The sequence below is a fragment of the Leucoraja erinacea genome, chromosome 32, assembly GCF_028641065.1.
Source record: "Leucoraja erinacea ecotype New England chromosome 32, Leri_hhj_1, whole genome shotgun sequence".
NCBI lineage: Eukaryota > Metazoa > Chordata > Chondrichthyes > Rajiformes > Rajidae > Leucoraja > Leucoraja erinaceus.
Genome location: NC_073408.1, coordinates 3,680,912 through 3,708,166, shown reverse-complemented (window position 1 = coordinate 3,708,166; position 27,255 = coordinate 3,680,912). Strand labels below are relative to the sequence as shown.

Sequence of the window (27,255 nt, the reverse complement as noted above, 5' to 3'; positions counted from 1 at the left end):
CATTCTAGCGTCAGGTGTATGGCACAACGTTTCCAATGTTATACGTTTAAAGGAATGTGCAATCTTGGACAAAATACATCCCTACTCTGCCCATTTCCCCACCTTGCATTGAGGAACTAGTTCTAAAAAGCCAGCATCTCCTTTAATACAAACTATTTTACATTCAAGTGCTGCTTGAAAGAGCAGGACATCTGCCATGGTGCTGATGCAGCAGATCACAAGTATTGCCAATTAAACATGTTTTAGATGAACTCCAGGCAGGCCAGACAGCAAGGGCACAGAAGTAGGCAGCCGTTTAATGCAGTAATGGAGAACTATGAGGGCCGTCATGGACATGTTCGACAGATGGGCCGGATTTACCTCAGTTCGAGGTTAACCCACACAAGGCCTTTGATTCTCAGTTGGGCCAAAGTCCTAATAAGATGATGGGTTACAAATTAGATAACCTAATGGGTTGAAACCATCTTAGAATTAACTAGCCCAGGATAACAACTCGTGCTAGAAGAACAAAGAGTCAGCAAAAAGAAACAATTCTGCCCAAATTGAGAGCATTATATAATCTCACTGATAAGATATCTTCTCAGCTTAGTTATGAACAGAAGATACAATGTGCAGCCAGCTACTAACAAATTCAGAAAAATCATTTTATTGAGAGAGGGAACAGTGCAGATAAACATAATGGGTGCTTGATGAGTCTGGTTGTTTTCAGACATTCATGTGCAGAAACAGCACCCAACTTTAGTCGGAAACAATCTAATTGACAAGAACCACAAGTGCTATCACTGGTCCCAATTTACTTTGACCCCCATTGTTCAAGTTATACCGCATCACAGCATCATCAGCTGGTGATCTAATATCTTTCTCAATATTTTTTTGAAATTATGCTTCCAAGAACACCAAGAGCATGGGGGAAACCCACTAATAATCTAACTTACAACAAAAACAGTGATAAAACAATGATGAAACACTGAACTTCAGAAAGTACAGTCCAAACCCACTAGAGTGGTCATCTCCTCTATTCTGGTGCGATTAGTTCTCAGGCCATCAGCTTGGAGGAAACTGGATTGCAGAAAGACTAGAGAGGCATCTCGACACTGTTAGTTGGACGATAAATTTCCCGAAAATTTAAACTGGAGACCAGCCTCCAGTAACTCACCTTCAACAGACTAGATGCAGTTTAAGAAAACCACATCCTTCCATAATGGAAAGATGATGGATAGGGCATTACTGATTTTCCTTTGGAGTGGAGTCCAAAAACAACACTGAATTAATTTCTGAACACAAAACAGAAACACACACACAGGTTTGTGACCAAAAACAGCAGCTTAATAGAACAATGCACAAAATAAAACTATTCAGAGCTGGTAAAAGACAGCACTCCCGCACCAAAAAACAGGAGAAAAAATCTTTCTGCTGCCACGTGTAATTATATAATGGAGTTTCAGCAAACCACGACTTTGACAGTCTGTCCTGAAATATCAGATGTTGGGAGGTCAAGTTCAACCCAGAGATTCTAGACATCAGACCCAAACATGTGTCTTTAAAATTCCACTATTCAAATCCTTTTTGTTTCACAAAACAAATTAGGAGTAACAAATAAGATGGATAATTCAGGAGCACGTGTTTTACCTGCAGAGCAACATTTGTACAGAAAATGTCGCTACAAGCTATTAACCGTAAGCAAGGACTAAATCATGCTTCAATGCAAACAGATGAACATAGTTTTGCCTGTGAAACCTAACGCAGGTAACTCGGCACAGAATGCCACAGCCTCTGCCAAACAGACTTACCTCCCAGTCAGACTGGTATTACATAATAAATCATGAACTGGCAACGTGAAGTGTCCTGGTGGACAAGAGGCCTTGTGAACTGATTAAGGCGACTAGCTGAACTATTTATTTTACATGTCCTGATTCTATATCTTTCATTAGTGAATATGTGGGGGTGGGGCCAGAGAGACAACAAACGCTCAACACTCAATCAGCAAGGTGAGAATAAATAGTGAAGCTATGCCAGTCCGACACCCTTTACCCATTGAAGTTGTAGCATGGCATCAAACTCAAATTCCCCAGCACAATTATGGATTCATTTGTTTATTTGAATCCCACAGTTGCCAGTTGCATTAATTTTTTTTTAAAAGGACCCCTGACATTTAATTGGTTGGTCGGGGACACATTTGGAGTCCCCGGGTCACTATAATGCAAGCCATCAGCAGGTGTTTTTTTTTTTTTTTTTACAAAGAGTGTGGAAAATACTCCATTTATTCTGTGCATACCATAGGTCAGATGATTACATCCCACCATCCCCTCCCGATCATTAAAAAAAAAGTCTTCAAGGAATAGAATAAATTCCAGGGCAATTCGATTTTGATTTAATGATGCAGCTTCACACCAAGTCCACAACCAAATCCCACCCCCCCAACTCCAATTTAAAGTAATATTAACTTATTCAATTCAGTGCAATAAGTCCACTTATAACCAGTAAAAAAAAAAGACTAAATGAACACAAAGATACACTTAGGTTTCCAACAACTTGGTTATTTTGAAATTCCCTTGAACATTAACATCCATCCTGCAAACACTGCCTCTTACTGGCCACTACAGTAATTGTGGTTTGAACTGTACCTGGTGTTACAAGTAAAACTCTTCAACAAAGACTGTCACAGGGAAATCCAGTTCTTTTTTTTTTTTATAAAAGGAAAATGTACACCTCTGATCCAATCACATTTCATTGTCTGTTAAATTATGGCAAAGTGGTCCATTACATAAAAAGTAATGTAATATAAATAGAGCTGGTGAATGACCCAGGAGGGGTTACAACTCATCTGGAGGGTGTTTGTCTGGCTTGCTTTCTGGTTTCTTTTCAACTGTGCCTGGAAAAATGGAAGAAAGAAAATGATTAAATACGCGACTGTGAAGTCACATCACCCTGGGCACACTCCCATTTCATAATATGGCACCAGGAGGAAGGTATAAGAGTCTGAAAGCTGTGACCTCCAGTTTGGGAACAGCTTCTTCCAAACAACCACCAGGCAATTGAACACAACAAACACTAACTAAACTTCAAACAACCTTGGTTGCACTAGGGACTTCGGGCTTTTGTGTTACTTTGCTTTGCCCTATATCGTTTTTTATTAATTTATTGAACTTTATTTTGTTTGTTTATAGGTTATTTACTTGGTATTGCATTTACAACACCTGTGCTGCTGCAAGCAAAATCTTCATTGTTCCGTTTCGGTACATATGACAATTAAATACACTTGATTTTGTTGATTTTCCATTTACAGGAGAATATTGACTGAGATTTTTTTTATTTCTCTTGTCCAGGTTTTGCTCAAATCTCTAAAACTTCCCAGCCCGTACGAAGAGTCACAAAAACTAACCGATCCTCACCTTCACTAGATTCAGTCTCTACTGGCTCTGGTAATGTTGCCTCCTCACCCTCAGAAGTGGCTTTTTCAGTTGGGCTTGCTGTAGGTGGAGCCTCTCCAGGCTTCGCTTCTTTACTTTCTGTTGTGAAGAAATATTCCCATTAGTCAATGTCACTGCAGCTCGTGCAAAATAAATGCAAGTCAGAGAAAATCTTAAAATTCCCAATGAGATTTGATTTTTTGCTTTTCTCTTTGCATGGTTATTTCTCGCTCAGGTTCTTTATCAGTAGGGCAAAGAACAAAGCAAAAAGCTCCTTGCCATAATTCAGTAAAACTGATGTTCAATCCCAACTCAACTCGATTTCCCACTGTAATTTCCCACGATTACACTCTGTTCTCAATTCTCTCCTCTGCTGAATGAGATGGAAGATCATTAGTTTGTTTACTAAATTCATAATTTGTGCTCCCTGAATTACTGGAAACACGGGTTGAATCTTATTCATGGTCTTTCTCCACACAACCCAAGGTTTGATCCTTCAGCACCTGCCAGACTGAGTAGTGCTCTTCTCCCCCTCACACTCCTTTTCAAGGAGCTTACCTGTGTCTTCCTCCGTCTCTTTCACAGGTGGTATATTCTTGTCACTCTCAGCGGCTGTTGCATTCTTCTCCTCCTGCGTTGCATTTTGTGCTTCTTGTGTTGTAGTATTCTTACTTTTCCGTGGCTTGGGTTTAGCAAACTTGGCTTTATTAAGCAAGTATTTGACTTCTCTATCCAAGAGAGCCAGCTTTGCTTCTATGTCCTTAGAGAGCAAGACGGGCGTTTCTGTGGGCTTTAGATTATTCTGTTCCTTTACAGTTGTGTTCTTCCATGTCTGCATAAACAAATTATAAATCAAGTGTAACAATCAATGAATATATGAGGATATCTCATCTCATGTAGTTTGCCTTTGAATATGTCTGGTATATATTACATACATCATGTATCATCCATATCAACCTTTCCTGACATTTCAAGGAATATAGTTTTGGATATAGTTCATCCTCTATCACATGTGGAGGAAAGAACTGCATATGCTGGTTTAAATCGAAGTTAGACACAAAATGCTGGTTTAACAATCTCGGCTTGGCTAGCCTGGTATGTCCTCATTGGTTATCTACATGAATAACTTCTTCTCCCAGCTTCCCAAGATCATCAGATCATGAATGTAGTAGAACAAGATCCATAGCATTCACCCATAGCAACTGTGAATTTAGGGGCTGAGGGAGCATGAAGCTACAAATGTGCATTTATATCAATAAGCATCCCTTCAATCATCATTTGGGACAAATTAGCTCTACATTTTCACAGCTGCCAAAATTGGCCGGGAAGAAAATTAATTCAAGGTTTTGATAGAGAGTCATTAATCTACAAACCATGCAGTTCCATCCACTTAAGTAGAACATTAAACTCCAAGGACTGAATAAACTAGGAAAACATTTTTCAACTCAAACAGAATCCACTCAGTTTAGCAACTCTGTCTTCAGTGAGAGTGAGATTTGATTATACTTACAGAGGTCTCCGTGATGACCTTTTCCAGAGTGTTTAATTCCACTTCTGTGAAAATCTGATCATCTTCTGGTAAGAGACTTGCTCCTCTGAAGTCACAAACATAAGAGATAGATAAGAAAGAGAAAGAGGTCAAAGGGAGGTCTGACAGAATTTCATAAAATGATGAGAGGCATAGTCGGAATCTTTATCCCCAGGATGGAAACATAGTTTTATGTTCAATGATAACTGAGGTCAGATTTGGAGGAACACATGCTCATGAAACCATCCCCCAATAGTAATTAATTAAAATATCAAAGAAATGAAAAGACTGGCCAGTGAAGTTCCCTGCCTCACTTCAATACTCACTTGAGGAAGATGCTGGAGTGATTGAGCATGCTGTCTAATGCGGCCAGGCGATCTGGCCACTTCCTCCTCTCTTCTACTTTAAAAAAGAGATCCTTGCACAGTTTGCGTAGCTCAGAAAGCTTAGTTTTCAGTTCCTAAATGCAGGAAACGACAATTCATTGTTTTTGCCCAGTACAGTCTAATATCTCCATGTACAGAATAAGTACAACACCAAATTGATTGATACAGCATGGAAACAAGCTCTACTGCCCACTGTGTCTATTGATCACCTGTTATCCTACTTTTGCATTCACTCCCAATACACTTGGGGCAATTTCTATACACAGTTTTGAGAAGCGAGAGGGAACCAGAGGACACGGAGGAAGCCACAGGGTCACAGGGAGCACGTACAAACTCTACACAGGCAGCACCCAAGATCAGGATTTAACCCATGACTTTGGCGCTGTGAGGCAGCAGCTCTACTAACTGCGTCACCCCTCAATTTTCTTCTCATTGTTAAATAATGAACAGGACTACATCCAAGATCCAAAATGGTATCCAAAACATGGTACCAAAATAAATATTAAATCAGGCTGTAGTTTAGAACTAAGACTCACACTTGTTTCATGTGCTAGGCACATTAATGTATTGTGGGTCAAAGCTGCCAGTTAATAGGATGGTTAACTAACCAGTATCCGAATTTAAAAAGCAACTAAAGAAGACATTAAACCTTTGTAGTGGCAGTATATCCATCCTCATCCAGCCAGTTGGAAGCCGCACTAAGTTTACCAGAAATCTTGTCACGTTCATCTGGAGTGGAGACCAGCTGATATTCTTCTTGGTGCAGCTTGTCCTGCAAAATAGCAATAAAGATCAGCTATTGCAGGATTAAATTAGATCCAAACCACAAAAAAAAGTCATTTAATTCTTCCCAGGGACAGAAGTTACCTGGTCTTTGCTGATGTAGTTGAATATTGGAACAGAGCTGGACTGGCACAGAGGCCTGAAGCTGTGTAACAATAAACAACCTGTTGCTAATGCCACTGGAACTTAAACTATCAGACCTTAGAACAGAGACTTCTATCAGCTGGCAAATTAAAATCTTAATGGAACAACAGCAGTTTTAAGACTGAAGAATTCTTATCAAGATTAATTATTTAATGGCTTACCAATTACAGAAAGGGCACTACCATTCAATATAAAAAGTTATACAAAAAAAAGGTGCTGTTAACACACTGTTTACTTCCTCAAATCGGAAACTGGTTCAGAATTTAATTACTGATATCGCACATTTATCACTATGTAATTTTAGTTATTATTCCAACTATTTGAAATGTGTTACTATTTTCCCTTTGCATATCCCCTTTCCTTACAAGAACATGTTTAGTTTTAGTTTTAGGCATGGAAGCAGGCCCTTCGGCCCACCGAGTGAATGTCAACCATCGATCGCCAGTTCACACTAGTTCTATGTTTTCCCATCCACTTCCTACACATTAAGGGGAATTATCAGATGCCAATTAACCTGCAACCCCACTGCACCACTGATACTAATTAGAGATTTTTTTTTTTTTTTAAAGTTGCTTTGCCACACGCTACCAGATCACTTATTTGCAGTCTAAGATTAAATGTTTAAACCAAACACTCGCTCAATATCACCTACAATAATGTGGTCAAGGAAAGAGCGTTCATGTCACGGTCCTGTTTCCACCAATCTTTCCACCACCGAAGCACAAGCCAGACAAACGTTGCCTATTCCTTCTCTCCATAGATGCTGCCTCACCCGCTGAGTTACTCCGGCATTTTGTGTCTCCTTTCTTTTGTTTTATTTGGCCGGGATCATGAGTGCCCTGATACTGACCTGTGTTTCAAAGATGAAAGCTTCCAATGAGTTAGCTGCTTTTTCACGCTCGTGTTTCTGATGGTCCCGATCTGTGAGATCCTGAAGCCTATAATAAAATAGAGCAGCAGTGAGGGACTGCAAAAAGTGCAAGCAATCAGCGTTAAAGTGGGTGTTCGCCATCTTTATGGTGTGGTATATCTATAACTGACTGGGCTGGCTTTAATTGATTGTCATACTGCAATAAGCTCCAAGGCATCACCTTTCTTTAGAATCTCACTGTAGTCAATAATTCATGTTCACCAAGTTAAAACAGATGGGAATATTACTGTATTGAGTCGAAAAGACTAGGCTTGTATTCTCTGGAGTGTAGAAGGATGAGGGGGGATCTTATAGAAACATATAAAATTATAAAAGGGCTGGACAAGCTAGATGAAGGAAAAATGTTGCCAAAGTTGGGCGAGTCCAGAACCAGGGGCCACAGTGTTAGAATAAAGGGGAGGTCATTTAAGACTGAGGTGAGAAAAAAAAAATTTCACCCAGAGAGTTGTGAATTCTGTGGCAGGGAATTTATGGAATTCCCTGCCACAGAGGGCAGTGGAGGCCAAGTCACTGGATGGATTTCAGAGAGTTAGATAGAGCTCTAGGGGCTAGTGGAGTCAAGGGATATAGGGAGAAGGCAGGCATGGGTTATTGATAGGGGGCTATCAGCCATGATCGCAATGCTGGCTCGAAGGGCTGAATGGACACCTCCTGCACCTATTTTCTATGTTTGCATATTTGTGAATTGTTTTTGCTGTCTCGTTGAGGCAAAATGACCTCAAAGCTCTTCAAACACCAATTCATCCTTACTTCTTCTGTGATTGACTCATCTCATCTTGTGAAAGATCAGGCAAGTCCTTTACTTCCAAATAGACAGTCACATCCTCACTAATCTTCAGCCTTTTAGGTGCCTTCAGCTTCTGCAACTCCTCAGTTTTATTCAGTTCCGGATCTTTCGCCTCCTCTTTCCCAGCATCATCTGGTTGGTCATTCTGCACAAAACACAATAGAATATGTAATGAGTCATTACCTAATCAGTAGCACATACTTCACAGCAAAAATCATAATCACTCAGTGAATACAGCGAGCAGATATCAAAGCCACAATCAACAGAAAAACCCTCTCTGCAGTCACCAAATAAACAATTTCACTTTGGGAACACACATGCATCAGAGATAACTGCATTCCCACAAAGGGTGGAGACAACTAAAACGCACCCCGCTCCCGTTTTGCCCATTCTACTGCGGAATTTGAATCTAAGTGTAGAACACAAAATTGGAGAGGTGATGCTTGTGCACGAGGATAATCTGTTGGGATTCAGCTTTGACTTGCATACATTGAACTGTCACTGGGAGAAACACCCCATGGCTACGAAGCAACACAATAACATGCATATCTAGAAACGGAAAACTGAAGCAATATCTGGCTCAATGCATAACACGTCCTTACTGGAGTTTCAGACTTTTCAGATTTGTTCTCTCCTTTTTTAGTCTCTTCCGTTTGTTTCTCCTCAGTTTGCTCATCGTCTTGTTCCTCTGGGTGGTTGCTGTCCTGTCCAGAGAATGTCGCTTTACCTATCAGTTGCTCCAACTCTTCCTGTGTTTCTTTCTCACTTTTACTTGTGATTTCCTCTTCGTCCTGTGGACAAACAGAAACATTTCAGCAGGAGCAGCAGCATTATATGTTTCTGCCCTCCACCAATTATTTTCAAGTGACTGTCAAGTACCCAGTAGCTGAATGGCTAAATAGAGGTCTGCAGCCAAGCTGCCCCTCAGTTCCGCTGACCAGAGCTCATTCCTGACCTCTGGCACTCTAGAGCTTTAGTGTTTACATGTTCTCCAGTGACCGCAAGGATTTCTTCCAAATGCTCCAGTATCCTTTCCCATTCCAAAAGATGGAAGGCTCTTTCATTGCTCTGTAAAGTGGAATGAACTCAATGGGCTGAATTGACCTCCATGTTTTAAGGGAAATAAGAAATAAAGCCTCCTTGAAAACTGAATGAAAGGGGTTACTGGCCCATGACTGATGGAGATGTGGGTGGCAATGAATTCCCTCTCATTGTCAGAAACACATGGAGACCCAGTGGAAGGAATAAACCATCTCAAGACTGTCAACCCAACAATGCCCCGCCCAAGGCAAGAGTTTGCAAATTGGTTCAGTACACGGGTCTGCCAAAGAAGTACTAGTTATTGAAATGGAAGGTATACTTTGGACTCTGAAGAAAGTCACTATGATTAATGTGAGATTTTTATGTAATAATTTAACTTGTCATATTTCCTGTCTGTTGACATCAAGGCAAAGTGGTGCATACATCACAGATGTTCTGTTCTAATGCTTTCATGTTCTATCTTAAATTTGCACATCAACTGGCTACCACTAAATTCGTTACCCACATTTTTCATCAGAGGTCACCAGTGATCAAGCGAGGCTTATTTTTTCTTTGTTACATCCTTTCCCAGTTTCAACACTATCTCAGACCAAGAACCAAACCAAGAATCTTCTCACCTTCATGAATGTTTTCACCCATCAGCTGCAAGAAGATAGAAACTTATGTAGGTGCACACTTACCTGTACAGATTCAGTCAGATTCTCCTTCCCATCTGCTTCAGAGCTCCCACCTCCAAACAAGCTGGAAATTGTGTTTCCAAGTTCTGCAGTTGAGATCAGACAATAAGAAGCTGCAAACAGCCACCAGAAACAAGATAATCTTCCAACAATAAACAAACCTTTTATTTGCGGCTGTGCTTTTTGAATCCCTACAATCCTCATGACTTTGCAGGGTCACAGTTCAATAGGTTACAGTGGGAGTCTTAAACAAATAGCAATGGACTAGAAATATTGGTCTATTCAGCCGTTGGATACAGAACAACCAAACCCATAACGGGGTTGGTTCATTATTCACAATCAAAAGTGGAATCGCTATGTAACAATCCTTCTTTTAAAAAAACAATACAATTGTGTGATTTGCTTGACCTCTTTAAATATATCAAAATTGGATGGGGAAAAGTGGATTTGTAGTACAAGAACAGTTATGGGTATTTATGAAAAGAAGGGAGTGGTGAAAACATGGTCACTCCTCCCGTTTCCTTCTCTTCTTGTATCTAGGTTCAAGCTATACAACAGTTTTATGATGCAAATTATATGGTCATAGTAGCCCTTGCGAGTGCCTGGCGATACAGCAGTCGCAATGGGGAGCTGGAGTATGAAGCTCTGTTAACTACTCTCAACTAAGAAAAAGTACATTTTCAAACACAAAGTCAGCTTCTTAATTAAGAAATGCCAGCCTCCAATCAGCAGTTTATCATCTAAAGTAGACTGGACTCTGCAAGAACATACAGCGTTCACTGGTCAGGGATGTCATTGATGCTCACTGAATACTCACTGGTCAAGGTCGACTCTTCCTCTGGTTCCCCATCCTGCATAGTCTCAAACACAGCTTCTACCTACACCAGAAAAGGATAGTCATTCTAATAAACTCAATCTAGCAAGCCAATGGTTTCATTTATTTTCTTACAAATGGGGTAAAAGGAATGTTATTCAGTTTATTCGCCGCATGTTAATAATTAGAAATAAAAAGCCATAAACTGACATTGCTGTTGGCCCTGTGTAATTAATAGTCAGGTACAAAGTACTCATTTGAGCTTTAACTTTTAGTACATTTGCCGTTCACTTCTTTGGTTTTTCAAAGGTCCTAGATACTTAATTAAATATATACAAGTTCATTCATATCATGGAAACATAGCCAAGATAACTGCTATAAAGTGACAATTGTAAATTGGCCCAGTGACCCAGTGCATACTTACCCTATCTAGTGCCAGTATTCCACTTTCGTCCATGTTAAAATGGGCTTTAATGCCTTTCGACTCAGCATTGGAATGCTTCTGGAAGCTCGCACCAACACCACTCAATCGAGCAGTCGTCAGGTTCAATGATCCAAATATACTGCATGGAAAACACAGCAGGAAGTCAGTTTGTGCATTACCAGATATCCACACGTATAAAAGCAATGTCTCAGTGTGATAAGATGAGCAACTCAGAAGAGCAGTATAACAAGTGGCAAGTCATTCTTCAGACTAGGACTAAAATTCCAATTATTCATTGTAGATAGAAATGAAAGATTCAGGGGTACATCTAAAAAATGGAGCAGAGAATTGTCATATTGACCTATGCAATATTTTTCCCTAACAGATAAAGAGAAAGACATTCATGTACTTACATTTGCATGCCAAGTGTGCAAATTTCTGTCATAATCTGCCCAAACATCCATGTGTGAAATACAACTCATTGATTGGTAACATATTATTGAGACAATTTTGGACCCAAAAGTTTATGGTTGTGTAGTGCTTTGATATTGAAAAGCTGTAGATGACACTTAACTGAATAGTGCCAAGTTATGGAGTCATAGAGTGACAGTGTGGAAGCAGGCCCCTCAGTCCAACTTGCCCACACCGACCAATATGTCCCAGCTACACTAGTCCCACTTGCCTGCGCTTGGTACATATCCCTCCAAACCTGTCATATCCATGTATTCTTTGCTTTTCTTTGTATTCACATGGATTCACAGGCCCTGTGGATCGGTAAAATCGGGAGCTCGCAGGTCCCTGGTGGGAGACTGATTTCCGAGAGCTCCCGCAAAGGCAACTTCGCCCGCCCCGAATCGCGGGGTTTGAATCAGCCCATCACAGGGCCTTACATTGCCCCGCGCGGCTTAATCGGCCACAGGACTTACCAACGCCCTCCGGGGGCTTTAACCTCAGGAGCCTCGATCGCCTCGACGCGGGAGAAGATCAAAGAACAGGGAAGAGATAACTTTTGCCTTCCATCACAGTGAGGAGGCGTTTGGAGATTCACTGTGATGGATGTTTGTGTGAAACCGTGCTGATTGTGTGTTATGTTTATTTTACTGTTATGACTGCAGGGAACAAATTTTTCTTCAAACCTGTGTTTGTTTGAATGACAATAAAGGCAATTTGTATTGTATTTGCATATACATGTAGGAACCAATATTAACTTTGCTGGCTTCAAAATAGCATTGTGGCTGATTGTAAGGAAGGAAGATGAAGGCTACTGAATCAATACCACAGAAGTCAGATTCAATGAAGTTCAATCTAGATAAAAGTGCTAGGTAATGCATTTGTGGAGGACAAACAGACCATGAAAAATGGATACTAAATCCAAAGGAACAGAATCTTGTTCTGTTTAATGACCTCCAAGATAGAACAGATATTCAGATAACTTTCCTGTTTGTATCAGAACTGGTAAGCTCTGTTGCCGTTATCCATTTGCAACATGAATTCAATTCTTCTCTCTCCTGACACTGCATGATCTGCTGGACATTTACAACATTCTCCCTTTGGTTTAAGTTCTTTTCAACTACTGACTTGCATTTCACAGCTTTTATCTCTCTCTCTCCCCCCTCTCTTTCAACCAGTGTTTCATTAACAGTGCATCACCAAGAAGACATTGGTTTCATCTTTGACCTGGAACAATACCATTCTGTTTCCATCGAACTACCAAGCTATCTAACCTGCCGAGTGTGTCTGGCATGTTCTGATTAGTGAACTTGTGCTTACGGGATACCATTGACAAGCCAAGATGTTGAATTGAAGCCATGAACACCATGTTAGGCACAGTTAAAATACCGAGTACACATCTGATCACTATAACAGGAAGGATGTGATATCAAAACCTGCTTGAACACCTGGACTGTTGATGTCTGTAGAGAGAACCGAGTTAGCTTAAGTGATGTTTTTAAACTTTATGTGGGCAAATTTGACGTGTTGATGTTGTCTCACTGCCACATTCTTTGATCATACTGTAGATACCTTAGTAAAACTTCCACATTAAAGTCACCAACCTTCCTTCCCATTATTACCTGAGGTCATGTTCACAGAGGAAGCCCATGTCCCCATAATTAACAAAGAACTCAAAGTCATCAGTGTAACGATTGAAGGTGATAACTTTGCGCTGGGGATATGGGGACATTCGCTGAAATAGCACACGCTTGTTATGTTTAATGTTTTTTACACCATCCTCTTCAACCGATCGTGTGAATTCAACCTGCCAGGCAAAACACCAAAGTTAAAGAAGCCAAGAAAAAAACACAGACTAATCGCATATTCTGGGTGAAAAATCTCTTGACAGGTGCTATGACAAGGCAAAAAAAATCATGAATGGGTTTTTTTATTTAAAGTATTAAGGAAACAGATGTGTCCAATAAACTCTTAATGTTTTCTTCCAGTTCACTTTATTTCATATTTAGAGCAGCTATACTTGGCGAGTTAATGCAGGCACAAATGTGCTAAAATGGCCTCCTCCCACCATTAGGTTTCCAACTGCAAGTTATGTTAACAGCACTGATTGGGCAATATCTAATTCTAGTTTCTGATTTTTATGACTTAATTCCACCACTGAAATTGCAACCATCCACATACACGTGCTTAAGACACTCCTGTGGATGTATGTAGCTGCACCTGTAGACGATGTACCTGAATAGGATAGAGGGCTGCATCACGGATGAGGAAGGGTTTGACCTTGAAGGCTTTGCTCAGGGCAGCAGCTTGATACACTGCTCCCATTGCTGCTGCCTCATCAGCATTTATATTCTTTCCCAACTCCTTTCTGTAAAAACACAAAAACACAGATATTGACAAAGACAGCAAGAAAAACTATAAAGGGAATCACATCAACCGCATCCACCTTGCTACTTTCTTTCAAGAATAGGTGGCAATGTTATGGTCTATTCAGAGGACAGGTTCATTTCTGCATAGTAAATACACTGAAGTCACCAACTGACTGCCAGTTTTCTAAAGAAAATTCTGTAGAAAGGGAACACATCTACTTTTGAATCCCCAATTAAGCACCACACCAATGCAAATCTCTTTGAGTTTCAAGTACTTTCCACAATATAATCAAGATGGAGAAATAGTTCACATGTAGGATGAAACAATAGCTTTCAGTATGCCACCAACCAGCAGTGAGCACCGCTGTTAAATGGTTAAGGGATGATCTAACATAAAGTATTCAAAGATAATGACATCAAATGTCGGAAAATAATTTGCCACAAACAAAGAATGATAACCATACCATTTATGAACAAAATCAGGAAGCAGGAAAATCAAGTTGCAATTTACAAAGAATAGCAGAATCTGGAACTTGTGTTTCAAATACAGGGTCAAGGATGGCAATCAATTGAAGTAGCATGGATACATCAGTTACAAGTTTCTAGCAGTACAGCCTTGTGGCAGCAGCAATTGACCTGCAATGGTTATCCATCATCAGGCACTTGAATTAGTTTCTTTAATTTATCCAAACCCTTCATAATTTTAAACATTTTCCTTTCCAATCCTCTCTCTCAATCTCAGTTTCTCTAGTCTAATCAATCACATTACTAAACCATTCATCTTTGGAACTAGTCTCTTACACATCTTCAAAGGCACCTCCTCCCTAATTGTGGTATCCAACCTAAAACAAATTTTGTCCAGGAAGCTTTACCTTTCAAATTTAGTGTCAGTTACAAACGTCAGTATTGCACCACTTTTCCAAACCCAAGTAAATAATGCCGATGAGGAACCTTGTCCAAATAAATTATGAAAATTAACCAATCCAAAAACTTCAATTTTTTTCCATGGCATTAATTTTTTTTTTTACCCACACTGCTGGTACACTTTATATGCAATGAACTTACATTTTATTAACAGATCAATTATATGTTTTTTCATAATGTTTTAAAGTACAAATGCACCAAATGTAGGTATATGGAGGGTAGTAAACGGAGGATAGTAAAAGCTTCTTTAGGCATGTGAAAAGGAAAAGATTAGTTAAGACAAATGTGGGTCCCTTGAAGACAGAAACAGGTGGATTTATTATGGGGAACAAGGAAATGGCAGATGAGTTGAACAGGTACGCTGGCTCTGTATTCACTAAGGAAAACACAATCTCCCAGACGTACTAGGGGACCCTGGATCTAGGGTGACGGAGGAACTCAAGGGGGTGGCTCTAGAAATCGTGGACGCATTGGTGATAATTTTCCAATGTTTAATAGATTCTGGATTAGTTCCTGTGGATTGGGGGGTAGCTAATGTTATCCCACTTTTAAAGAAAGGAGGGAGAGAGAAAGCAGGGAATCATAGAACAGTTAGCCTGACATTCGTGGTGGGGGAAGATGCTGGAGTCAATTATTAAAGGTGTAATAGCGGCACATTTGAAAGGCCATTTAGAGCTGAGATGAGGAAAAACCTTTTCACCCAGAGAGTTGTGAATTTGTGGAATTCGCTGTCTCAGAAGGCAGTGGAGGCCGATTCACTGGACGCTTTCAAAAAACAGTTAGATAGAGGGCTAGTGGAATCAAGGGATATGGGGAGAAGGCAGGAATGAGGTACTGATTGTGGATGGTCAGCCATGATCACTTTGAATGGCGGTGCTGGCTCGAAGGGCCGAATGGCCTACTCCTGCACCTATTTTCTATGTATCTATGTATCAACCACCTTTTACCTCATTATTCTGGTTAGACTGGTCATGCTGCCTCTCCTTAACCAATGCAAACTTATCAAAAGGAGGATATTCATACAGAGAATAGAAACAAAGATAAGACGGAAACTCACACCACGTCAAAGAGAAAAATGGAACTCTTACTTTCCAACAGCTGCTAGTAAGGCCTCCTGTACTTTAGGAACTCGTGTTGCTCCACCCACCAGAATCACATGATCAATGTCTTCCTATAAGAAAGAATCCTTTCAGAAAATATAGCATAAAAAAGTCAGATTCAACTGGGACATTGCACTAAGGAACCCATGATAAATTATTCTACGTACAAGTTGCATTTTAAATGGACTGAGCATTGATACTATGCATAGGGATAAATAGTTCAGGTCCCCTTGACTTGTTACATGGCAATTACACCAATTCCATTGGGAGAACATTAAGTAGGTTACCACTGAAAAAGAGGGACATTAAATGAACTAAACCAAAAACACACAAGCTTAAATTTCAAACACATTCCTGATTTATTTAGAAGCACTCACCATTTTCATCTCAGCTATTCTTAAGGCCTGATGTACAGGGTCTGCAACTTTCTCAAACAAATCACTGCAAAGCTCCTCAAATTCTTGTCTTGTTACTTTGGCCTTGAAGTCAATATCATCAAGTAGTCCCTCGACCTATAAGGAAATGAAAGAAGAATTTTTAAAATTCAATCAATGTTGGATCGATTTAACCTAACTTGAAAAGAGAGGTGAGATAAAAATGTTTCACATAGCATGTTATATTTAACGGGTGATGAAAACGTATCCAACAGCATTTTCAAAAGACTAGTAATATTACACGGTCAAAGCAAGAATTTTGAACTGATTATTTAAATCTATCATATAAGCATTACAATTTGAATGGGCTCCTCCAACAGATTTCAATACTTATACCAAGTTCAAGTGAGTTTATTGTCATGTGTCCATGATAGGACAATGAAATTCTTGCTTTGCTTCAGCACACGGAACAAAGTAGGCATTTACTACAACACAGATCAGTGTGTCCATATACCATTATAAAAGAAACCATGTATAAAAGAAACACAAAACATTTAAACTGGGGATAATAAGAAGTCCTGCATGAGTTCAAGAGGCAGCAATACTAGCATATTTACCTGTGCTGTGTGATCGAAATTTGCACTTAGTACCGTTTTCACACGATTTGCTTCCTTCCATAACTTGGCCATTGCTCTTGGATGCTCACGAACATCTTTGGATGTTTGCTTTTTTCCATTGAAGATTTTGGCAAGGTGATCCTGCAGGCGTAGTTCCATCTCATGTCCACCCAGATTTCGATTAAAACTGAAATACAAGAATAAAAAAGGAAACGTTTCAACTTCAGCTGATATTCCAGTGTGTTGACACGTTGAGAGTTCTGCATGGTACTGAGAAATTGTACAGAAGCGTTCTCTTTTTAGAGAGAATGCTGAAAACAAAGTCACCATTGTCCACTGCTCCTCTCCGTCCAAATTGTGTTCTCTGCAGTCGATATAAATTTTCTGCCACATTACAATTGTAATATTTAAAACGTACTTCACAGCATATCAAACACATTGTATGAGAGTCCGATATTGCACTTTATAATGCAATCAAGCAAGACCAACAGGAAATTAACTAATACTGAATTTAAAAAAAATCGAATTATCCATCTACTTCTCATTGTGGCACAGAATTATTTTATAGTTATTATAGTCATAATTATTTTATAGTTAATCTAGATACCCAATTTGCCTCCTGATCTTGCACACCTGAAGCCAACTCATAACAATATGGATTCCTGGCTTAGAACTATGCAGTGTATTGTTTCATGAAGCTTAATTTAAAACATCAGCCGTAATTACCAATTTAACCAGGCAGCTACTCAATGAAGAGCAGTTGGAAAAGTTTAGAAGATGGGAGCCATTGGTTTTTGAGAACTTTTGTGACTGGGATGGGATTGAGTGGAAGATGTATCACACCCTGTTGACAATTAAGATGATTAAAATGGGAACAAGGTTGAGGAAGTCAGTTAAACGTCTGACAAATGAAGACAAACATCTGTTCTAATATATTATGTTACTTGAACATGGAATCTTTTTACCATACTGTTACTGAGGCAGAAAAATGGACTAAATGAAACAGAAATAGGATTACTGCACAAATTGAGTGGACATCATCTTGCAAAATGACTTTTCCTGTAATTTATGACTATGAAACTTAAGGTGAAATTCTAAACGCTGTGAGTCCGAATTGATGCAAAAATAAAGTTTCCAATTTAGGGTTGAAAAGGATGTCCTGTCCAACAAAGCCTTCAGCTTCTATCGAAGAGGGAGACTAGTTAAGCTACCTATGTTTTCAGTCTCAGCCATTCCACACTCCAGTGCTTTTCCCCATCCACCAGTTATTTTTCCTAGATAGAACCTAACCAATTGCAAACTATTCAATTCAGGGATATCTTCATGTTCACAAATAAATCAACCCTACTGGGGTTATAGTTCAACAAGTACCATTTGTTCAATAATCCATCACTCTTTACTGCCTTCTTTTAAAATGGTTCAAAAGTAGCTAGTCAGTCCCCATCTCCTCATGTATGCCAATCTTCCTCTTCTTGCATATGGCGTGCACAGCCTAAAGTTGTAGGACAACTTGTTCTATTTGATCTTATTTGATTGTGCATTCGTCGAAACAGAGGTGAAGATTGCAATCTTCCGCCCCATGTCTGCCAATCAACCTTGCTAAAGCTGCAGTCTTCACAATGACTTTTTCATAGAATACCACCCTCATACAAAGCCCACATTTACTCTTCATTGTACTGTGTGTAACATCCATTAAAAATAGTCATTGAAAATAGAAATTTACCCGATCCCTCTGATCTGGAGCTGGGGCTGTGTTCCCCAATCCTTTGTCTTTGTCGTCATGTAAGTAACAATGGTGGCAGTGGTGCTGCTCGACCCCATGTCGTAAAACATCACATTCTGGAAAAGCAACAGATGTCAGCTTTAGGCCTTAATGTTTCACAGATAAAAATAATCTAAAATTATCTGGTTGGCTTCATTCCAGCAGGCAAAACTTTCCATTTTATATCAATCATTGAGTTTAGTTTACCGCATGGAAACAGGCTCCTTGAACTACTGAAACTACATTGACCATCAATCACCTGTACAATAGTTCTATATTATCCCAGTTTCACATCCTACATACTAAAGCAATTTACAGAAGCTAATTAGCCTACAAACCACATCCTGCAACCTATATTTCCTCATTGTCTACTCAAAAATAGTAACTTCAAAATAAATTTCCATTTGCATTAGCGCTTACGTTGATTCTTGGCACTTGTACTCCACCTTACCTGGGCTGTGGCATTAATGTCCTTCCTCCGAAACACACCATAGTTCAGGGCTACAGCTGTGTTATCATTGATGAGTTGAAGGACCTTGAGGCCTGCCATCTGAGCAGCTTGTACAACTGCCCTCCTTTCCGCTTGGTTAAAAAAGACAGGCACTGTGATCACCAGGTCCTTAATTGGTTGCTCTGCAGGAAAAAGAAGGAATATACCGTTGCACATCAGAGAAACGCAGTTCCAATTTTAGGTCAATGTCATGTCAGAATCAACACGGACCTTAATTATCAACTCGGGGGAAACTAAATTCTAGTAGCAGGGAGAAAAATAAAAATCAGACCCACCTGCAAAATCCTGAGCCAAAATTCTTGAGTAATTCAGAACCATCCCCAATAATTCCTCAGGTGAATAATATAATTCGCTAGAAATAAAAACACAAAAATAGTTAAATATTTAGTGGGAAATAGTTAAAACCATGATAAAACAAAAAAATATTCTTAGAATCTAACCAATAATGTTTGAGCAGGTAATCATTACACAATCGTATCCCAGAATTATGAAAATTGATTAAGATGAGCAGATGTGTGTTCTGCAGTGGTAAAAGCAGTGTTAGCGATTAGAAAATGCTTAGGATACCATTCAAAAGTAAGCAAATTAAATGTAAGAGTCAGATCGAGACAAACTGCACCAATTTGTCACGCCATTAGATAGCCCTTTGTCAGACACCAATAGCAAGGAAATCTACTCATTTGTGAAGAGCGAATAGAGTTAGTTGGAGCTCTAGGGGCTAGTGGAGTCAAGGGATATGGGGAGAAGGCAGGCACGGTTTATTGATACGGGACGATCAGCCATGATCACAATGAATGGCGGTGCTGGCTCGAAGGGCCGAATGGCCTCCTCCTCCACCTATTTTCTATGTTTCTAATACTTACTCAGACACTTTGTAGAGAACAGTTCCTCGTGGCTCGGCTGCCACCAGCCGGTGCTCGGGAAAACGTTTCCTGTACTGCTCCACTTGTGGGTTTTCTAACAGTTTTCCCAAGAGATTCTGGAGGTAGCGGAATACAACCTTTGGATTCTTCGCTGACTGTGGATTGCAACCAAAACCCAGCTTAGACCATTCATCATAGCCTACACGTACAGCACCTCAGGCTGTGAATCATACACTGGTTAGACATCAAGCCCAAATCTTACCAGCACAAATCATATAGAATGTTAATACTTAATGTACAAAGGAAAAATCTATCAAACTCTCTGCCATGTACCTGTGGTGACCTTGGGCAAATCATGTAACATAACATCTCAAAGCCCAATGTACAAATATGGTGGTGCAGCGGTAGAGTTACTGCCTTGCAGTGAATGCAGCGCCAGAGACCTGGGTTCGATCCTGACTACGGGTTCTGTCTGTACGGAGTTACATAGAAACATAGAAATTAGGTGCAGGAGTAGGCCATTCGGCCCTTCGAGCCTGCACCGCCATTCAATATGATCATGGCTGATCATCCAACTCAGTATCCCGTACCTACCTTCTCTCCATACCCCGATTCCCTTAGCCACAAGGGCCACATCTAACTCCCTCTTAAATATAGCCAATGAACTGGCCTCAACTACCCTCTGTGGCAGAGAGTTCCAGAGATTCACCACTCTCTGTGTGAAAAAATAAGTTTGTACGTTCTCCCCGTGACTTGTGTGGGTTTTCTCCGAGATCTTCGGTTTCTTCCCACACTGCAAAGACGTACAGGTTTATAGGTTAATTGGCTTGGTAAATGTAAAATTTGTCCCTAGTGGGTGTAGGATGGTGTTAATGTGCGGGGATTGCTGGTCAGCGCGAACCCGGTGGGCCGAAGTGCCTGTTTCCGCGCTATATCTCTAAACTACAAACTAATGACATCTCAAAGCCCAATTAACAAATATGGAAATACACACCACTACTTTGAATGCACATATCTGCCTCACTCACTGAAATTTAAAATCATTGTTGCCATTCATTCACAAGGTTGGTGCAGAAACAGCAAATAAAGCCCATCAAAAAAATTAGCTGCATGTGCTGGAAGTCTGAAATAAGAACAGAAAATGCTGGAAACATCTATAATAAACTCAGTGAACCAAAATGTTAACTGTGTTTCTCTTTCCTCAGTTGTTGCCTGACCTGCTGAGCATTTCCAGTACTTTCTGTTTTATTATAGAAGATAACAGCTGATTGAATTACAAAACAGATGACTCTCAATGAAACATATCTGTACAAAATTGGTTTTGATGCACTTTAGGAGGAACTTGGATAGCGTTGAAAATTGTTTGTTTCTTGTCAGCTTACTCAGCATTAACAATTCATCCACACCATCTCAAATTTCTATGGAAGAACGGCTATGAAAGCAAGGTATAAAAGAGGGATGCATAATACATAAAACTCAACAAGCCATCACATTCTACAGGTGCATCCGGCATGGAGTAGGTAAAGAGGAAACTGAATGATCTGAATGCAGCATTGAAATGTGTTCTGTAATATATATAGATCTACGTGCACTGTTTAATTTTTGGGTAAGTATCAGATATACGAAGATCTCACCATAGCCACTGCACTGTCCCCAAAAAGCCGTTCAGTTTCTTTTAAAGCAACAGCAACTGGAGTTTTCCTTCTTGACTCCCTGCAACAACAAAACAGGCTCAGTACTATTATGGCTCAAATTAGATATACTTGGGAGTTAAATTAAGTCAGTTACACATACTTGTTTAATACGATCTCCATTGGAACACCTGGTTTCACTATGGCAATTTTAATCCATTCACTGCCCAAATCAACTGACATCACTGCCATGGAATCTGTATAAAGAGGAGCACAAAACCAGTCAGGCAGACATTCAATAGCAACTGAAAAGGCAGAGAAGAATCAATTTTTAGAATTAGTATTAATTCACAATGAGCATCCCCTTACAGGGTGATCTTCATTGTGAGAAAGGGAAAAATGACCAAGGAAGAAGCCTGGAGCTTGCTCAACATGCAAATGTATCTAATATTTTCCACATCCATCAACAACTAGGAATACTACAAAACATCACACATAGATAAAGCGTTAACAAAAATTTGAGATTAAAAACTCAATGTTCTGCTTATTATTCATCATCCCTGATGGGGAGGACAATCTACTGTTAGCATGTCACGTTAGACGTACAAAGACATCTATCCGAGCCATTTCATGACAGAATTATATAAATGTGGGCATCACGCGTTATAGATATTACACCTTCAACTATACTTTGCATAAAGTTCAACCTTACTCCATAAGATAATTCACCCCAGTGATGGATATTAAATGCTTAGAAACTTATAAAAACAATGGCACGAGTGAATTAAACCCAAGTTGGACATACCTGTGTGTAAGGCCACGTGAGCGAGTGTAAAACACACCGAAACCCAGATCAGCAGTCCCATCTTTCTGTACATTGCAAAAGGGTCACCTGCAGGGGGCAAGTTAAAGATCAAACTCACAGACCATCAACAGTTTTATTTAAATGTATTTATGTTAACAGATCCTGTGGCATTACAAAACCCCTTGGCCATCCATACTGCATACTTACACAACACAAACATGACATAAAAGTTGGACAACTCTGATCATATAGGTAACATATCAAGAGCCATGTAGCATTTACACAAATGCCAGAGCACTTGGGACACAGATACAGGGTACTACCAATGTAGTAAGATCATCTCTGACCACTCTCACCCTAGCCACAAACTCTTTGAAGCACTTCCCTCTGGAAGGCGACTCCGGACTGTCAAAGCCGCCACACCCAGACATAAAAAGTTTTTTTCCCCACGAACAGTAGCTCTACTCAATAACCAAAGGTCTGAAGCCTCCTTTTGCTCTGGTATTTGATTTTATTCACGTTTAAACTATACTGTTTTATTATTAATGTTTAATGTTTTATGTGTCATTCTTAATTGTTACTGTATGTCGTGTTGATACTTGCGAGCGGAGCATCAAGGCAAATTCCTTGTATGTGTACATACTTGGCCAATAAACCTATTCATTCACGGTGACTGTTGGAGAACCCTCACTCTGGGAGTGAGCAGGCAGCTGGAGAGTTATTGAGGGATGGAGGGCAGTGAGGCAGGAAAATCATCAGGTCAGGGACACTGAGCACAGGCGATCACGAGTCAAGGCCATAAGGGTTCGGGGGACAGAGAACGGGAGAATGAAATATGGAGTGGAAGGTGTTAACAAAATGTGGCCGCGATCATGTTTTCGTGTTACAATTCTGCGCAGTAAATCTTATCACTTGCCCTTGCCATTGGATGATGGGCTCACACTGTCAAAAATACATAGCAGTACTATATGGAGACAAATAGAGCACATAGTTTTAGACTAAGGGAGCACCCAATTAAAATAGATAAGAAATATTTATTCCCAGAAAATTAACTGTCTTCGGAACTCACTTCTATAGGAAAATGCAGTGGCAAGAGTCTTTGGATATATTGACGACTGAGATAGATCATTAATCAGAAAGGGAATCAAGACTTAGAGGGAAAAGTGCAAGCAGGTAGACTTGAAGAACATCAGATCATCCATGATCCAAAAGAATCTGAATCAAGCACAAGGGAGTGAATGGCCCACTGTCTACCAACTTACATTCTTATTCCTCATATATGGTGTGCAAGCAAGTTTTCCTCAGCCCACAGGACAGCCCAAGGAGGATAGTGATGGAAACAGATCCTCCATCAGCAGACTTGAGAACCTGTCTTTGCTTTTTAACTGCATATTGTATGCACATTCAGACAGGTTTATTCATGCCCCACCTTCACTGATATTTAACCTGCTGTTAGCATGTCATGTTACCCATTTTCAATCTTGTGTGCATACATTCAAATCCTCCCAGAACAGCAGTCTGTTTGCTCTTTCCTTGTTCCTTCTTTTCCTTCCATTATCAAGCAATTGTTCCAATCCACCAAAGTAGGTAAATACAGGAAGTAGCAGAAAGTCCAGCATGCTTGAAGTGGATAGGTTACGGAGATAACTGGCATGCTCCCAAAGTTATATAAAAATGACACAATTCTTCAATCATCTCTTCGCCTAGGATGCAACCTACGTTATACATTTTGTTTCAAAAAGGTGCATGGCCAAACCATTCAGGTCAGTTAATAGCTGGTCAGTTTATCAATACTATTTGGGAAGCTTGCAAAATCAATAATCGGGGTAAGGGGACAGAAGGCAGGTAGAAACGGAATTCATTTGGAGAAATCCTCAAATTTAAAACGGGGGCACAGCATTAACTTGTTCAACCCAGATGGAGATTTTGTTGATGCCACTACAGAGAAAGTTCAAAATAATGCAAGCTTCATTTGTGAATGTTCAGGAGACATTTGATATGGTCCTTTTTAAAAGCAGGCAAGAAAAATTAATGCAAATTTTAAAAGTACAAATGGACATAAAGTTACAGTTAAGGGCGGTTTCACACATGAAGAAAGGCAGAATTATGCATTTTATGAGACAGTACACCCATTGCTATTTTCGATAGATATTAGTGTCATAGAAATGCAGGCCACAATTTCCAAAATTAGCACGTCATAGAGTCATATAGCATTGTAACCGGCACTTCAGGCTGCCAGACCCATGCTGACCTTTATGCTCAATTAGACTAACCCTATTTTCCTATAAAGCATAGCATCCCTTGTCTTTTCCCTGGAGAAGGCCGAGGAGTGACCTTAGTCTAAAATCATCAGCGACATCACGGGTATGCAGATCTAAAACTCGAGGGCATGCGTTTAAGATGCGAGGTAGAATAATTTAAAGGAAATGCGAGGGCAACTTTTTCCTCACAGAGGTGGTGCCTACAAGGGAAGTGAGGGGGAGGGGGTAACAATTTATTACATTTAAAAATATATCTGTCGTGTTCGATACCTTTACAATACAACATCTTGACAGGTATATGTGTAGGAAAGGTTTGGAAGGATATGGGCCAGGTGCAGGCAACTAGTTCATTGAGCAACTTGTTTGGCATGGATTAGTTGAGCCGTCTGGTCTGTTAGGAGGGAGAGATAGAAGGGTTTCGGCCCGAAACGTTGCCTATTTCCTTCGCTCCATATGTGCTGCAGCATTTTTGTCTACCTTCACTCATGAATGAATGAATGGCGGAGTAGACGATGGGCCGAATGGCCTAATACTGCTTCTACACTTGGGGAGGAGATGGGATCAGGCCTTGTGATTCCCCCCCCTCACTCTCTGTGTGGCAGCCCAGTGCCGGCGGTGGGTCAGTGCCGGCGGTGGGTCAGTGCCGGCGTGGGCAGCGGGCGGGAGAGCCGGACGATCTCGGTGCTGCCCCCCTCTCTCCTCTCCTCTCACACCGGCTGTAGCTGACCGTCTCGATGCTCGTTCTCTCCCCCCTCACACAGTCAGTGGGCCTCTGGCGGTCCCATTCCTCTCCCCCCCTCCTCACACCGGCTCGGTCAGTGCGGGGCTCCGGGCCTGTGACCGCCGCGTTCTCGGTCTCTCTCCCTCTCCCCCTCCCCTCACGCCGGCTGTGGTCCAGTGTGGGGCCTGTACCTGTAACGGTGCTGGTGTTGGTGCCGCTCTCCCTCACACCCACTGTGGTCGTGGTCCGGGTCCGGAGGCGCGCGCTGTGGGCCGGTGTCCAGTGCCGGTGCCACTCTCTCTCTCTCTCCCCCCCCCTTCAACACCGGCTCCGCCGCCCCCGCGCGCACGCGGCCGCCTCCAGTTGGTCCGCGTCAGCGCTCGCCGCCAACACGCGCGCTGACTGGGCCACGTCCCGGGAGGCGGGGCCGGACACGCGCAGCCCGGCAACGTCCTCACTGGTCCACGTCACTGGGAGGACCGGACTGGTCTGGGGGGGGGGGGGGGGGGGGAGGGGCTGGGAGGACGGGGGAGGGGTGGGAGGAGCCGGGGGAGGGGCTGGGAGGCAACGGGGGAGGGGCTGGGAGGACCGGGGGGAGGGGCACTGGTCCACGTCACTGGGAGGACCGGACTGGTCTGGGGGGGGGAGGGGCTGGGAGGACCGGGGGGGGGGAGGGGCTGGGAGGACCGGGGGGAGGGGCTGGGAGGACCGGGGGAGGGGCTGGGAGGACCGGGGGGAGGGGCTGGGAGGACCGGGGGGAGGGGCTGGGAGGACCGGGGGGAGGGGCTGGTAGGTTCCCATCAGATAAAGCATAACAATAAGTTTAATTTGACACCAAATTCACTTTCATATCTCAAGGATTAAAAAAGTTATGACCATTTTCATACTCGGAAATTAGCATCTTGTTCCCTATTGATTTTCAATGGATATTACAAAAAAGCTGTGATCTTGGAGAATTCAGTCTGAGGCAATCTTGTTTTATGTTTCATAAGGAACTGCAGATGCCTGAAAATCAAAGGTAGACACAAAATGCTGGAGGAACTCAATCAATACAATCAGTTTTATTCGTCACACTGCACATGAAGTGCTAGTGAAATGAATTTGCCAGCGGGTTAGGCAGCCTCTATGGAGCGAAGGAATAGACAATAGGTACAGGAGGACATTCGGTCCTTCGAGCCAACACCGCCATTCAGTGTGATCATGGCTGATCATCCCCATCAGAATAGACAATTTCGGGTCGAAACCCTTCTTCACACCCGAAACGTTTCCTATTTCCTTCGCTCCATAGATGCTGCCTCACCCGCTGAGTTTCTCCAGTATTTTTGTCTACCTGCAATCTTGTTTTTTGTTTTATTTCCCTTATAAATCTGCGCATTCGTCTATACCGCATAAGCCATTCAGTTCCCTCTGTACACTCCAACCTTACTGCCCATGTGCTACTTCAATGTGGGGCAAATAAGTTACAAAAGCTTTTCACTGTACCTCTGTAAACATGAGAATGAACTAAACTAAACCTGTGTTTAGTTTCTAGTTGAAATTTAGATTGAGTTGTAATAAATAAATATTAAATAAAAAATGAATATGGATGAAACATACTCTGATCACGTGAGGAGTTGCATTGGCTGAATGGATATATGTAATAACAGTACTTAAACAATGGACCCAAAGTGCTGGAGTAACTCAGTGAGTCTGGCAGCATCACTATAGAAGATTCTCTGGAGCCACTGCCTGGCCTGCTGAGCTACTCCAGAATTTTGTGTCCCTTTGTGTATTAACCAGCATATGCAGTTCTTTGTTTCTACTACTTGTACTCAACTAAATTAGTTAGTGTGAGTAATGGTGAATCTATTATCTTACCCTTGGTATGATTGTGCCTAATCTATTGCAGGATTGTCACTAAAGTGTATAAATAAAAAAAATCACAGTACAGGTGTACTTGGGT

The 27,255-nt window shown here is 41.1% G+C and overlaps 1 protein-coding gene across 1 annotated transcript; it reads right to left on the bottom strand.

Moving 5' to 3' along the window:
- Positions 1–620: 620 nt before the first annotated feature.
- On the bottom strand, positions 621–25,640 carry hyou1 (hypoxia up-regulated 1). The gene is made up of 25 exons (XM_055660579.1): positions 25,505–25,640; positions 22,332–22,418; positions 21,690–21,783; positions 21,530–21,608; positions 19,896–20,050; positions 19,308–19,384; positions 18,973–19,154; positions 18,483–18,598; positions 16,760–16,946; positions 16,146–16,280; positions 15,757–15,839; positions 13,611–13,743; positions 12,998–13,182; positions 10,926–11,064; positions 10,505–10,565; positions 9,691–9,773; positions 8,572–8,760; positions 7,933–8,114; positions 7,102–7,189; positions 5,974–6,096; positions 5,265–5,398; positions 4,921–5,005; positions 3,969–4,242; positions 3,393–3,509; positions 621–2,872 (listed from the first exon to the last, which is right to left on the bottom strand). The coding sequence occupies exons 2-25, from the start codon at positions 22,402–22,404 to the stop codon at positions 2,814–2,816; spliced, it is 3,033 nt and encodes a 1,010-aa protein (XP_055516554.1). The 5' UTR covers positions 22,405–22,418; positions 25,505–25,640; the 3' UTR covers positions 621–2,813.
- Positions 25,641–27,255: the final 1,615 nt, after the last annotated feature.

What these genes read in the sequence shown, in the direction of transcription:
- hyou1 (XM_055660579.1), bottom strand. Translation starts at nt 22,404, where the DNA reads ATGTACAGAAAGATGGGACTGCTGATCTGGGTTTCGGTGTGTTTTACA. An exon ending in TTTGGCTCAGGATTTTGCAG is followed by an intron (nt 19,155 to 19,307) that starts GTGGGTCTGATT and finishes TTTTTCCTGCAG; the next exon opens with AGCAACCAATTAAGGACCTG. An exon ending in ATCTGACTGAATCTGTACAG is followed by an intron (nt 8,761 to 9,690) that starts GTAAGTGTGCAC and finishes GTTTGTCCACAG; the next exon opens with GACGAAGAGGAAATCACAAG.